We start from the raw sequence: 14,376 nt of genomic DNA, 5'->3' as shown, positions 1-14,376 counted from the left end.
AGAGAAGAAGAAGAAGCTGATTTTTTGGTTTTGGAAAATGTATATGATAAATACACTAAATGTGCATTTATAATATTCCTGCACCAAATCAAGACTATCTTTGGATTCTCTCCTCAGCTCTTCACCCCGTTTTTCTTCGGCCATGTGGGAACAATTGTAGTTCTGAAATGGACCAGGTTCCACTTTTCCCTTAGGTGTGATTCCTGCTGTTCTTCAGGCTGCTTCCACATCCTCCTTGCTTGGTTCACATCCTTTCAAATCCAAGCAGACTAACCAAGTTCAGGTTCCCAGGAGGGACACAAGGCTTGGCAGGTGTGGCCACACCAGTTGTTGAAGTAGTGACCTATCTCCATGCTTCTTTGTATGTCCACTCCACCCCCCAACTCCTTCCTGGGGTTCAGCCACTAAAGGGTTCATAGCAGCTTTAACTAGAGTCTCCTAGAAAGCTGTTCCAGCATCTTTTCTGATTTTTTTTTTTTAATTGGAAATCTAGCTGCCTGCTAGATTTAGAGGGAGAAGGAGAGACAGAGAAGAAAGATCTTCCATCCTCTGGTTCACTCCCCATGTGGCTGCATTGGCTGGAGCTGAGCTGATCCAAAACCAAGAGCCAGGAGCTTCTTCCAGGTCCCCCACACAGGTGCAGAGTCTCAGGGCTTTGGGCTATTCTCAACTGCTTTCCCAGGCCACTAGTAGAGAGCTGGATGGGAAGTAAAGCAATTGGGATTAGAACTAGCATCTGTATGGGATCCCAGCAGATGCAAGGCAAGGACTTTAGCCACTAATTACCACGGTAGGCCCTCTTTTCTGATTTTAAAAATAATTTATACTGTACCTCTGATTGTGACTACATAAAATAATGCCATGAGAATTTGGAGTGACATGGTGCCCTGAATGTTTCCTTGGTGGGCCTCCCTTTGTGAAGTTCCTTTTATGGTCCCAATGGTATCATTGATGGGAACCTGTGTTCCAGGGTTAACCCCAAAATGTGGATTTGCCTCAGCAGGAGCAGGCCTAAGCTTTGGCTCAAGGGGAGGTTTGGGCCAGGTGAGCCAGTCAGTCTTTGGGGAGGAGTTAGGATTTGGCTGGTCCCAGGGAAAGCATTTTTGGACACGTGCCTGTGGCATCAGGAAAGGTGGGGCTGCCCACCAATCCTTTGATCATTTGACAAACCACACCTCGCCATTCATTCACACATCTCACCAATAGTTAATACACACCTACTACACGGGGTGCAACTGGGCTGGGGAGTCTGAGCTCGAAGCTGTGTTAATACTTTCCTGTCTGCTAGTTGCTCATAGTCCAGTTCAAGCATGATATGCACACAGAAAACACGGGAGGCAGGCAATGAGCTCAGAGAAAGGGGCTGATGGAAGTAGAGCAGTGTGGGGAAGCAGAGAGCCCTGTTTGTTCTCTACTGCTCACCCAGCACTTGCAGTCAGTGCCTGGGCCAGGTGGGCTTGCAAAGACCCTTAACCCTCAGTGAAGAAAGGAGAATGGACTTCCAGAATCCTTCCCCTCACAGGGAGTCACCCGTGACACACAGCTGCTGTTCTTCCTTTTCCCTAGATGCACAATGCTTTCTTACACCTCAGACACTTTTGTCTTTACAAAACAAATGTGTACCTTATCGCAAAAGGAGCAAATGCTGATAAGCAACATAATGTTAATAATCAGCCCATGTTTTGTGCTTGTTATATATATGTGCATGTCGGGCAGAGCAATCTCCCCTCGCCCTGCCACCCACACTGTTGAGCAAAAGTCTCCACATTTCTTTCAGTTTTTGTCTAGGTTGGGCAGCAGAAATTCAAGCCTGATTTGATACATTAGCAGGAAGCTGTATCAAAAGCAGAGTAAGTCAGGACGCTGATATGGAATGCAGGAGCCCCAAGCACAGCTCACCTGCTGTGCCCCAGCCCTTGCACAATTTTTCCAGTGCAATTCAAAGCTCTTTTAGGACGAGTTTCAGTGGCTGCTTATCATCCTGTACTAGAGCTAGTGCCAGAGCGTATGGGTGTCAAGTGAAGGCTAGCCCACTCCCTCCTGGGGCCCCACAGGGATTCCCTATAGTTTTCCTAGAGTGTAGGAGTGACAGTCAGTTGCTTTCTTCTAGAAGCCAGGGTGTAGGAGAACTGAACAAAAGGAGGGCAAAAAGATGGTTATTTTGTGGTAGAAGGTATGGGGAGGAAGAGACAAGCAGTTGAAACAAAGGCCACAAGTTGAGGGAGAGAAGAGGAAGGACCCCAGATGCATGGAGGGGGAAAGAGCTGCCACTGATTGGCAGGGGAAGGAAGATAGAAAGGGAGGGCCACATTTTAGGTCAAAGCTCACGGACTCCCCAAACCCCCGGCCAGGGCCTGAGGGCAAGGACCTGGAAGAAAGGGAGGTTTCAGGAGAGGAGGGGACGGCAGCTGTTGGGATCCTCTGACTGGAGGGGAAACGCAGGGAGGTTCTGCAGACTGGGCTGGGTGTGGCAGTGGGGAAGAGAAGGGCTGTAGAAGCCTGGAGGGCGGTATGGAGGGTGTGGGACCCATGGGGCTGCAGAGCCGCCCTGTGCTGGATGAGGCCAGCTGAGTCCACACCCCAGATCCCACCTAGGGCAGACTGAGCCAGAAAAAAAAACCCTACTGAGGAATCTCATCCAGTATGCAGTCTCAGGATTACATTGTATTCTTACCATGGGTATTTTTGTCTAAATATTTCATGTGAAACTATTTTCATGCATTTTTTTATTTGGAAGCTTTGTGGCTTGCCTGCTGAGTCTCTCTGTAAGCCGACAGGGTAGGGGGCTTCGGACAATAATGTGACATAGCACGTTAAGCTGCTTGCGATGCTGGCTGTCCCTATTGGAATACTGGTTTGAGTTTCAGCTGCACTAGTTTCCTATTCTGTTCCCTGATAATGCTCATAGGAAAGCAGGGGGAGATAGCACAAGTGCCTGGGCCCCTGCCACCCATGTGGCGAACCCACTTTGATGGAAATCCAGGCTCCTATCTTTTCCCTGGTTCAATCCCACGGTCACTGTGGCCATTTGAGGAGTGAGCCAGCGAAAAGACGATCTCTCTCTCCTTCCATAACCCTGCCTCACTGCCTTTCAAATACATGAATCTTAAGCAAACAAATGCTGGCATGAAGTGTGTTGCACTGGCAGAGAACTCTGTGTTGCACTTTGGGGATGAACTCTTGGTTCTCTGGTTAACCCTCCTTTTTTGGCAGCAGGAGACTCATCATGGGGGAGTAGGAGTGGGTTTTTGTTGTGGTTGAGGTTGTAGCTGTAGGCACGTCAGTGTTTGCAGTAAACTTCAGATAAGAGATGAACCAAAAATGCCAGACAAGAGCTTGTCCTCACCTTTGAGTGGCTATGACTCCCTAACTTTTGGGCTGAGCTCAGGGAAGACCCCTTTACTCAGTGTCAGCTCTACAGATATTATTATTTATTGAACTGTTCATTTTAGAGAAGTTCTGATTCATGGTGAAACTGGGCAGCTAGTACAGAGTGTTTACCTTTTCCTCTCACCTTGATCGTGCACCATGAACATCTTGCCTTTTCATGGCGCAGCCGTTAAAGTCAGTGAGTCAGGATTACACATTATTAGCAGTTCAAGTGCATGCTGCATGCCAGATTTGCCTAGTTTTTTCTTACTGCCTTTCTTCAATTCCAGGATCCTGCCCATCCTACCACATCACATGCCCATCACATCTCGTCAAGGACACTCAATGTCAGTGCACCATCGACTCTATCATTCTGGGTCCTGTTGTTGCTCACCTGGCTGTTTGCCAGGATTCTCAACTATTAACACGATGGGTTTTGTCTTTGTTTCTTCCTCTTTTTCCCTCTGTCTTCTTTGGAAGGGAGTTACTGTGAACACAGTGAGAGTTCCTGCTGCGGGCTCCGGGAAGTGGGTATCCGCATCTTTTCTTGGGACTTCTGCACCAGAGATTTACCTGCTATCCCCCATTTATTTATGCATCATCTCCTTATATTGCTGGGAATTTCTAGAAATGTCATTTACCCTTTGTGTTATAATCCAACACCACTTGCATTTGTGGCTCAACTCGTTCCAGGCTGATGCCTGGAACCTGGACCGTGGGAAATCCTTTTCAGTTGGCTCCTGTGTCCGACTGAAGTTCCTCCACCTTCCTGTTTGGCACAACCTCACTTTCTGGACACAACTTGCCCCAGGCTTGTCTGGTACAGCCCCTACCCTGGTCCTAGGCTCTCTCATGTCTATTGAGACCATTAGCACCAGAGTTTTGATCCTGGCAAATGTGGATCTGCAAGTTGTGTGAGAGGGGGCAGGAGTGCAACCCAGCCCACCCTTAAGGTGAGCCCTTTCCCAGCAGTCACAGCCAGAACTGTCATCTTGGGCTGAGAAACTGGTGACTCACTGACTCCCCAGGTTGTCCCCTCCCTCCCCGCTGCTGCTGATGAGACCGTCCCTAAACCAGCTCACACTGGAGGGACTGAGGTCACAAGTGTCCCCGCCCTGCCACAGAAGAATGGCTGTCTCAGGCGAAGAAGTCAGGACTTCATCCCCATGCCCAGCACACGTCTCTCCATGTTTACATCCAGCTATTACTAGACACACACTGCAGGAAGGACTAAACAGAGTTATCCTTAAACTTTTAGCTACGGTAAAGCTAGCATTGACACACAGGTAGAAGGACAAGAGCATTGTAGAGATGTGAGAGAGAGAGAGAGATTCTGTGCCAGCAGCATCACCAGGGCTTGCAGAGATCAGCATGGCTCACCTGTCATGGTACAGCATGGAGAGGGAGGCAGTGATTTGCAGGAGGTATACTGCAGGTGAGCTGAGCAGTTGGTCTCTGGTTCTACTGGTCTTTTACATCCCTCTCTCTCTTCCAGGCAAGCCCCAGGAACAACTTTTGGGCATGCTGGAGGAAGGCTACAATGTGAAGACAACACTTGAGACCTTATCTCTTGCTGGAAAGACAGATGAATGTCTGAGAAGTCTTAAGGGCTTGTGGGTTACAGTTAGGAATTAATACCATTCCCTAATATTCGGTCACAAATGGGATGTAGATGTAGGATGTAAAGCAGACAGAGAGAATCCTACCATTTCCCCAAGGTCAGGATTTTAACAGTTAAGTCACAACTTTCTAGCTGCTCTCTCTCTCTTTTAAAAAGATTTTATTTTCTTGAACGGCAGTTACACACACACACACACACACACACACACACACACACACACACCCCTTCCATCTGCTGGTCCAGTTCTCAAATGGCTAAAATGGCCAGGTTGAGCCAGACAGAAGCCAGTAGCTTCAGCCAGGTCTTCCATGTGGATGCAGGGACCCAAGCACTTGGGCCACCCTCCCAGGCACATTAGCAGGGAGCTGCATTGACTATGACACAGCCCCCGTCTTCTTTGGACTCAACAGATAAAGGGATAAAAGGAGAGGGGAAAGGAAGAGAAGGGAAGGGAAAGGAAAAGAAGGGAGGGGAAAAGGAAGGGAGGGGAAAGAGAAGGGGAGGGGAGGGAAGGGAAGGAGAGGGGAGAGAAAGAGAGAAGGGAAGGGGAGGGAAGAGAGGAAGACAGGCACAGCTCTTCAGACTTGGGTTGTGGATTTTCCTGCTACCAAGTCTTTGAGAAATAAGACTGTTGCCTTTCTTCACATCCATCACCTCACTTCCCCACCCTCTCTGAGGCTGACTCCCTGGGCCTGGGTCCTCCCAGGATCTCCGTGTTGGCAAACTGCCTTGGGGCCCAGGGAAAGGATTCCCACCTGGTGTCACCAGTGTGGCTGCAATAAACAGCCGAGATTAGCATCTCGGGTTCTGGCTTGCTCTCTGGATGACCTTTCTGTCTTGTCTTACTCTGCAAACTCCTTCCAGGGCAAGGACAGTGGGTGGCCCCGGCCAGCAAGCATCTGCAGGTGGCTATTAAATACTTCAGATGGTGACCGAGATAATTGTGGCTATTGCTGGGATTTACACAGCAGCCAAATAGTGACCTGGCCTCCAAAATCCTCCCCAGCTGGCTTCCCACTTCCTTCAGTGAGTGGAGCCAAGATATTGAGGCTGGTTTCCGGGGGTCTCCCAGCTGTGGCTCTTCTGCCAAAGCTAGGCGACTCTACAGCCCACAGCCACCTGCTGTGTTCCCAGCAACTCAGATTTCTGTGTTATTTCAACACATTCCTGTAGTCACAAAATTACCCCCATCCTGACTTTTAAACACTCGTGCAAACAGACGTATGGCGTATGGCTTTTTTGTCCTAATTTGGAGAACGTTTAATCGGAACATGTGTTTGAAATTTGCACCTGCTCAATGACGTGTTCTGTAGCGGGCTTCCTCTTGCTCACAATACATTGCCGCCGTCCATCTCCAGCAAGCAAGATGCCCAGAGCTCGGTGTCGTCATTTGGCGAGGTTTTTTGTCCTCGTACCTGACTGGGTGCCCTGAGCGTCAGCTCTCCGCCTCCTTTCCTCCCCGGGCCTCCTTAGGGCGCGCGGCCAGGGGAGGTCCCGGCAGGTGGGCGGCGCCCGGGGCCGCCGGGGCCATGCAGATGAGGTGGGCGGGTCCTACTTATAGCCTCGGGTCAGCGACGGGCGGGCGAGCGAGCCAGTGCGTCCAGGACCGGCTCGGTCAGAGGCAGGTCCAGCATAAGCTCCTTCCCCGAGCGCCGCGGAGCCTGGTCCCGGGCTGGCCCCTCTGCTGCCCCCGGAGCGGGCCATGCCGCCGCGGGAGCTGAGCGAGGCCGAGCCGCCCCCTCTCCGGGCCCCGACCCCTCCTCCGCGGCGGCGCAGCGTGACCCCCGAGCTGGGCATCAAGTGTGTGCTGGTGGGCGACGGTGCGGTGGGCAAAAGTAGCCTCATTGTCAGCTACACCTGCAATGGGTACCCCGCGCGCTACCGACCCACGGCGCTGGACACCTTCTCCGGTACGTTCAATGACGCTGGGGCTGCGCGGCTTCACAGGGGGCGAGAGGGCGTAGCAGACCCCAGGGAAGGAGGAGGAGAACGGCGGGGAGCGGGTCCCGGGGTGGCGCTGCTGAGACCTGGCGGAGCCCAGGGCGTTCTCCCTAACTCGGGCTTTCCCCGCCCCGCCCCTGCAGTGCAAGTCCTGGTGGATGGCTCCCCGGTGCGCATTGAGCTCTGGGACACGGCGGGACAGGTGAGAAGCTGGACGCAGCCTCTGCTAGTAGTCTAGGGCAAGGGAGTGGCAGTGGGGGAGGTGGGCTATCGGATGGAGAACCCCATGGAGGAGCAGGAAGGGAGGAGGCTGGGGTCTGCAGTGCCACTGAAGAAGCCGAATGCTGCTGCTGCTGTGTGGCAGGGAGATTCACCCGAGCCTTCCCGCCCTAGGAGGACTTTGATCGGCTGCGCTCGCTCTGCTACCCGGACACCGACGTCTTCCTGGCCTGCTTCAGCGTGGTGCAGCCCAGCTCCTTCCAGAACATTGCCGAAAAATGGCTGCCGGAAATCCGCACTCACAACCCGCAGGCACCCGTGTTGCTGGTGGGAACCCAGGCTGACCTGAGGGACGATGTCAATGTACTGATTGAGCTGGACCAGGGTGGCCGCGAGGGACCTGTCCCCCAGCCGCAGGCTCAGGGCCTGGCTGAGAAGATCCGGGCCTGCTGCTACCTCGAGTGCTCGGCCTTGACCCAGAAGAACCTGAAGGAGGTGTTCGACTCGGCCATCCTCAGTGCCATTGAACACAAGGCCCGGCTGGAGAAGAAGCTCAACGCCAAGGGCGTCCGCACCCTGTCCCGCTGCCGCTGGAAGAAGTTCTTCTGCTTTGTATGAGAAGCCCATTCTACCCGCTAGCCCCCTGTCCAGAGGGGGGAGCAGTGTGTGTAGCCAGTGGTCCACAGGAGGCCAGAGACTTCTGGAACCTGGGGCCTGGCTGCCCCGTGGGACTTAATTACCTGGTGGACACTGTGGGGACCTGGGCCTCAAGCTGCTCACTCTGCTAAGCCAGGGTGCTCCTGAGGCCTTGCAGTGGGCAAGCGGTTCCCCTAGAAGAAGCCAGCCCTTGGATTTGCATGGGATGCTACCTGCACTGTCAGCCACCCCGGCTGAGCAGTCTGGCATCCAGTTCCCAATTTTGTACACACATAGGCTTGCCGGTCAGCCTAGCTGAATTAGGACCCCTGTCCCAGACCCTGCTGGACCCAGGGGTGAGGAAGAACCTGGCGCCAGCTGGCTGAACGGCTTGGAGGGCTGGAAGGACTGACAGACACGTTGGGATGGAATGGGTGAAGCAAAGGCTGGTGAGGGATGGAGAGATGGAGCACCGGGAAGACGAAGCCTGGAGGTGTGGGGCTGGAGGCTGGGCCTGAGGGCCAGGGCTGGAAGGAGGAAGGCGAGGAGGGGGGGAACAGGAGCGCAGGCTGACACCTGGGCTGCCCTCAGCCCTTCAGGCCAGGGAGGGCGGGGCTGGCCCTGGGAAGATCTGGGTCTTAGGGCTCCCCAGGCACTGCCCAAACTGGCTGGGCCAGGAGCTGGGGCAGGAAGTGAGAGTACTGGCTCAGGCCGAGGAAGGGGGAGGAGCTGCAGATGAGAGCCTGGGGGAGGGTGGGGTGGGGGTCACCCTTCTCGCTAAGGTCACAGCCAGAAAGGGAGAGCACTGCAGGGTCTGCAAATAAAACCTTGAGTTTCTGAACCCGCTGCCCGCTGTCCGTCATTTCCAGATGTGCCCTCTTGTACTTTGCCGGGGTCCCATGGCCTGGGTAGAAAGATGGGTGGGACACCAGAGCACTGAGGCCCAGTGAAAGGGTGGGGTCTGGACGGGGTGGGACTGGTGTGATGGGAACTTCCTTGGTGGGGAGGGGGGTGGTGTGGGGCTCCCTGCTCACTCGGGGCTTAGCCGGTTCCCAGGAGAGCAGCGTGGGAAGCAGCCCAGGAACGGGTTTCCCCAGGTGTCAGCGCCAGAGCTGCTTTCCCATGACCTCACCAGGTAGGTGGGGCTCGTGCCCTCTTGCTCTCGCTCAGCATCAGCTGGCACAATCCCGAACCCTCGGCTCCTTCTGCCCCAATCCTTCTGACATTGCACAGGGCCTAGGGGCTCCTATAGGAGGGCCCTCCCTCCAATTCTTAACTTAAACACAAAGGAAACCCCCCAAAACCGCCTTAAACCTCAGCCCACTGGCCACAGCCCTTGCCCTTGGCTTGATGAGCTGTGCCAAATGGCAGCCTTGCGAGGGTGGCCCAGTGGTGGCGAAGGGAACCATGAGTTTTGTCCCAGAAGTCCTGCACAAATGCAAATTCATTGGGGGAGGGGCAGATGGGCAGACGACACGACCAAGAGTTGCAGATGGAAGGAATGTTTGAGCTCACGCAACTTGGGCGAAAATAAACACAGCTTTACCGTAAGGAAGCGAGCCCCAAGAAAAAGAGCGGGCGCTCAGGTGAGAGCTGGCAGTGCTTTGCCCGGCTATGAGTCCTGCCCAGTGTTATTGCTGAGGCACACCTGGGACACCTGTGCCGACATTGCTGGACCAGGTGAGCTCTCGGGCCCATCCCAGTGCACTGGGCCCTGCTCCCTCAGCTGGATCCAACAGTGGTGTGGAGTGTGTGTGTGTGTCTGTCTAAGAGTATGGCCAAGAGACAGAAACCATAGCCAAGTGAAACTTCAGATAATCCCCAAGATTGTCTGCCTCCTGCTCCGCCAGGGCCTGCCTCCACAGAGCCCTTGCCACCTCACCTGCTTGGTGCCCATGCCCTGCTGAGCTTCCCCAGAATGGCCAGGTCCCTGGAGGTCTCTCCATGAAGTGCCATGACCAGCTGGATACTTGAACCTGGGCTGACTCATTCCCCTGAGGGGCTGAGATCCAGATTCAAGTTCAAGACCTGATACCATCCATGACCTTTAGGCAAAAATCATTTCCTTTCTTGGTGCTTCAGTTTCTCGGCTTGAAAATTGAGACTTAGGACTCTGGACTGGGTTAGAAGCTTCCAGTCTGTTCCCAGGGCCTTGGAGGAGGGAGACCTGACCAGGGAAACTCTGCTCCCCCGGTTCAATTCCCTTAGGGTACCAGGGCATCCCTGTCGCTCCAAGAGAAACTTTGGTCATCACTTTGCCTCTCCTGCTGGATCATTGAGCCTGGCAAGGCAGCTTACCCCACCCATCCTGTGTGCTGTTCTTCCCCCAACCCTTCCTTGGCTCCAGACTGCCCCCCAATTCTCGATGTTTAGGAACAGCTCTCAGCTCTGTGGTTCAGTGTCCAAGGCCTTTTTGCACCTGACACCAGCCTGCCTGCTGACTTAGGCCTGAGTATCTCCTGCCTTGCTCCCTCCAAGGCCTGGTCTTCCCCACAGTCCCTGCTTTTGGAAGCTGACCCAGCTGCCCCCTGTAGCTCCTGCTTTGTCTCCTGCCACGTTGCTCTTGGCTCCACTAGTGCCCTCACGGCTCCCTAGGCACCCGGCACATGGAGCCCAGCTACAGGCTCCAGCTACATGGAACACAGAGATTTATTTATTCTTATTGGAAAGTCAGATTTACAGACAGAGACAGAGAGGAAGAACTTCTGACCGCTGATTCACTCCCCAAGTGACTGCAATGGCTGCAGCTGAGCCCATAAGAAGCCAGTAACTAGGAGCCTCTTCTGGGTCTCCCATGTGGATGCAGGATCCTAAAGCCTTTGGCCGTCCTCGATTGCTTTCCCAGGTCACAAGCAGGGAGCTGGATTGGAAGTGGAGTAGCCAAGATACAAACTGGTGCCATGTGAGATCCAGGTGCGTGTAAGGAAAGGATTTTAGCTGCTAGGCTACCACACCGGGCCCCTAAATCTACATTTAAAGGAATATTTGTTATATTCATTGGATAAGTTCATGTTGCCTGTGCATATATGCTTACATATGTCTTTATTAATGTAAATTTTTAAAAAATTTAAAACCTCATTCTCTTTTAGTTTGAAAGGTGAACAGGAGTGGGGGAAGGGAGAAAGATACCTTTCATTTGCTGGTTCACTCCCCAGATGATCATAACGGGTGGGACTCAGGCTGGGCCAGGATGAAGCCAAGCTCTGAATGCCATCTTGGTCTTTCACATGTGTGCAGGACCCAAGCACTTGGGCCATCTGCTGCTTCCCCAAGCACATTAGCAAGGAGCTGGATTGGAAGTAGAACAGTCAGGACTCAAACCAGCACCCCTATGGAATGGCTGGCATCAGCACAGGTGGTGGTTTAACTCGCTTTGCCACAAAGTCTGCCCCTTTGAATATTCCTTTAGGTAATTTTTGGTGATCATGTTGCGGATGCGATTTTTAGTATTTTTCATTAAGAATGCTAAAGTGTTCTTTCTTTTTATGATACACTCACCATGAGACAGTAACAGCAAATGAACAAACGTTTGTTTGCTCAGTACTTTATACCTACCTGAATATCCATTGCTACTTCTGCAATTGGGAGTGTTTGGGTTGTTTTCATGTGAAGCCAGGGCCCCGAAGACTGGCCAGCGATGCTTACAGGGGCCCAGGGGTTTCTATGTGACACTGGGCATGACTGGATGTCCAATAAATACTAGATGATGTCAGGAGAGCACCTGCTGGCGTTCAGCTCCTGCCCGTGTCTCTCAGCCTTCGGTGCTGGAGCTGAGTGTTGTCTTATGCAAAACTCTGAGTAACTCGGAGTGTGCACGTGGTTGTGTGGCTGGTGCTGGCGTGTGGGTGTCTCTGTACTCATGCAGTGCACCCTTTCGGTGTGTGTTAGACCCATCCGGGCCCGTGTTCCTGAGTGTGAAGTCCAGATGGTGCCTGCCTGTGTGCACCGAAGCAGGGTCTGGCTTCTCTGGCTCTGTGGGTGCTGGTGCTCGCGTCTGTGTGGATTTGTGTGGGCGTCTGCCATCAGGTGCATCTGTGTGCGCTGGACCTGCACTGGGGGAGAGCAGAAGCGCACGCGCACCTGGCGGAACTGTGTCTTTTCTCCCTTCTCATAACAACGTGGTGCCCAGGGCAGCGGTGCCACACCCTCCCAGAGCTGCCCGTTCTCTTGGGAACCAGCTGGGGAGCGGGGAGGAGACCGAGAGAGCTGACTGCGTCAGGAGCAGCACCAGCCCCTTTTGCAACCATCCCAGCCCCGGAGCGCTAACCACAGAGCACAGGTCAGACCTGCCCACCGAGCCTACTGCCAGTAAACCTGCTCCTGGCAGGGCTGTGGCGGCAGCACCCTCCTTGGACCTGGGCCAGATTCTCCCAGTGAGCGGAACTCAGCGGAGGGACCACATTAGTCACCCTGTGGCAACAGCAGGGCCTGGACACCACCACCTGCTTAGGCAACCCTGGAACATACCCCCGCCCCCCATGACTGCTCCCCCTAGCCAGTGGCTTGGGTGAACTCCAGTTTGCAGTTTGGAGATTGAAGCCCAGAGCCATGCGACCAAACCCTGAGTCCTGGGGTCTGCTGACCCTGGTCCTCATCAGAGGCAGCAGGGGCTAGGGGATGGGGCCTGCCCTTCAGAAAAGACTCTCTCGGAAGGCAGGTGGGAGATACAGCGTGGGGAGCACCTGCTGTGTGTGTGTGTGTGGGGGGGTGTGCATGTGCTGCTGGTCTCCGGCTTTATGTGTCAGGTGTACGCTAGCACTGACCAGTCTGCCCCTCCTCTAACAGGACCTGAAGGAATGTCCCATTATGGAGATGACCGCGGACTTCATTGCTACTCTGGGTACTCTACTAATAAGCTGGACAGTTGTCACTCTGGAAGGTGGGCTCAGCCACCGTCCCCAGCTCCACAGCCTCTCAGACCCCTCCGCTTGCGATGTGTGTCCATTCCCTTGGCAGCTAGGGGCAGCAAAAGGGCTTCTCTGAGGCCCCCTGGGGCTGGCATAGTAGACAGTAGACAGGGTAGAGCATACCAGGGCCTCTGGCTGGTGACAGCATCCCGCTTCTGAGCTGTGCTGGGTATGGTCAGTCTCCACTGCTGCTCATGGTGCCTCCCAGCCCCGGGCCCTGTGCCAGCCAGCACAGCCTGCTCCCCACCCTGACTCCTGTGACTGGGGAGTTTATCCCTGCACCCCCACATCCTGGCCAACAAGCCTTGTGCTCTGTGGCTCCCATGCCAAGGAGTCTTGCAGACTCAGCCTTAGCTTCCAGCCTCATGCTGACCTGGTCAGTGGCTCTGGGCAAATTGCTACTCCCCGAGCTGTGAAGTGGGGTGACCCTCTCCACCCCTTTTCTGGCTCCCACGGGACCTGGCAGGAGACAGGAGCCAGCCAGGAAGCCATGGAGAGCCAAGAGAGAGGTACCGTGCTGGTCCGTGTTTGTGTGGGTGTGGCCTTTGTTTCCCAGCCTGCTGGGGCCCAGGCCAGCTCCGACAGCTTCTTGGCTCACCGTGCCTTTGTTCCACTTCCAGAGAAAGGACAGAAACCCAAGTTAGAAGCCCGGTCACCTGCAGCAGGTAAGACTCGCCACTCCCGGAGTTTGGGCTCAGGGAGGTTGGCTTCCCGGCTAGGCTTGTGTTCCCTAGCCTGTGACTGTGTGACCCTTCTCAGGGCCTCCTCTCTGGCTCTGACAGCCTCCGCTAGCTGGGGCCTGTCTACTGAGACGACTCCAAGGACAGAAACGCCGGTGTTGTGGCACAGTGCAGTAAACCACTGCCCAAGACCATGTTGTGAGAGCCAGCCTTACCCATCCATGTGGAGAACGGAGCCAGAATCAGGAAGCACAACAAAGCGAGACTTTATGAACCAAACCTGGTGGTGCACCCAGGTGGTAGCAGTTTATTTGCTAGCATGCATGCCTCTGCCCCAGGTCCTCACAGAGGAGCTATGGGATTAGACTTTACCCAGCATTTGCTTCTGCTGGTTTAGCCACTAGCATCCTCTTCACCTAACAGCTCAGGTGCATTTATTGTGGCAGTTACACCAGCTGGTTGCTTATTCATAGCTAACCATCTTACTTGGAAAATGAGCTGAATATTTACCTCTCACACATGGCATCCCATACCGACACTGGTTCAAGTCCTGGTTATTCTGCTTCCTATCGATTCAAAAGAAGAAAAAAAAAGGATCCTGTTATGGATCCAGGTTATTTATTTTTTTATTTTTTAAAAATTTATTTATTTTTATTGCAAAGCCAGAGAGGAGGAGAGACAGACGAAGATCTTCTGTACTATGGTTCACTCCGCAAGTGACTGCAACAGCTGGAGCTGAGCCAATCCAAAGCCAGGAGCCTTTTCTGGATCACCCACCCGGGTGCAGGATCTGAAAGCTTTGGGCCATCCTCGACTGCTTTTCCCAAGGAAAAAAGCAGGGAGCTGGATGGGAAGTGGAGCTGCTGGGATTAGAACCGGAGTCCATATGGGATTCCGACTTGTTCAAGGCGGGGACTTTAACCGCTATGCTAGCACACTGGGCCCTTTTCTATTTTTTTTTAAATAAATTTTAAAAAATCTATTTGAAAGGCACAGTTTCAGA

At 53.7% G+C, this 14,376-nt stretch overlaps 1 protein-coding gene across 1 annotated transcript; it reads left to right on the top strand.

The window, feature by feature from the left end:
* Positions 1-6,590: 6,590 nt before the first annotated feature.
* On the top strand, positions 6,591-8,506 carry RHOV (ras homolog family member V). Its single transcript, XM_040969004.1, has 3 exons — positions 6,591-6,900; positions 7,075-7,133; positions 7,325-8,506. The coding sequence occupies exons 1-3, from the start codon at positions 6,693-6,695 to the stop codon at positions 7,766-7,768; spliced, it is 711 nt and encodes a 236-aa protein (XP_040824938.1). The 5' UTR covers positions 6,591-6,692; the 3' UTR covers positions 7,769-8,506.
* Positions 8,507-14,376: the final 5,870 nt, after the last annotated feature.

This window comes from Ochotona curzoniae, unplaced genomic scaffold (assembly GCF_017591425.1).
Source record: "Ochotona curzoniae isolate NIBS_2020 unplaced genomic scaffold, NIBS_Ocur_1.0 scaffold_4701, whole genome shotgun sequence".
Lineage (NCBI taxonomy): Eukaryota > Metazoa > Chordata > Mammalia > Lagomorpha > Ochotonidae > Ochotona > Ochotona curzoniae.
The sequence above is the reverse complement of the archived record's forward strand: the minus strand, read 5'-3'. Positions and strand labels throughout refer to the sequence as shown.

Coding starts and splice junctions, on each gene's coding strand:
- RHOV (XM_040969004.1), top strand. CDS start 6,693: ATGCCGCCGCGGGAGCTGAGCGAGGCCGAGCCGCCCCCTCTCCGGGCC. Junction 6,901..7,074: donor GGCGCTGGACACCTTCTCCG/GTACGTTCAATG, acceptor CCGCCCCTGCAG/TGCAAGTCCTGGTGGATGGC. Junction 7,134..7,324: donor TCTGGGACACGGCGGGACAG/GTGAGAAGCTGG, acceptor TTCCCGCCCTAG/GAGGACTTTGATCGGCTGCG.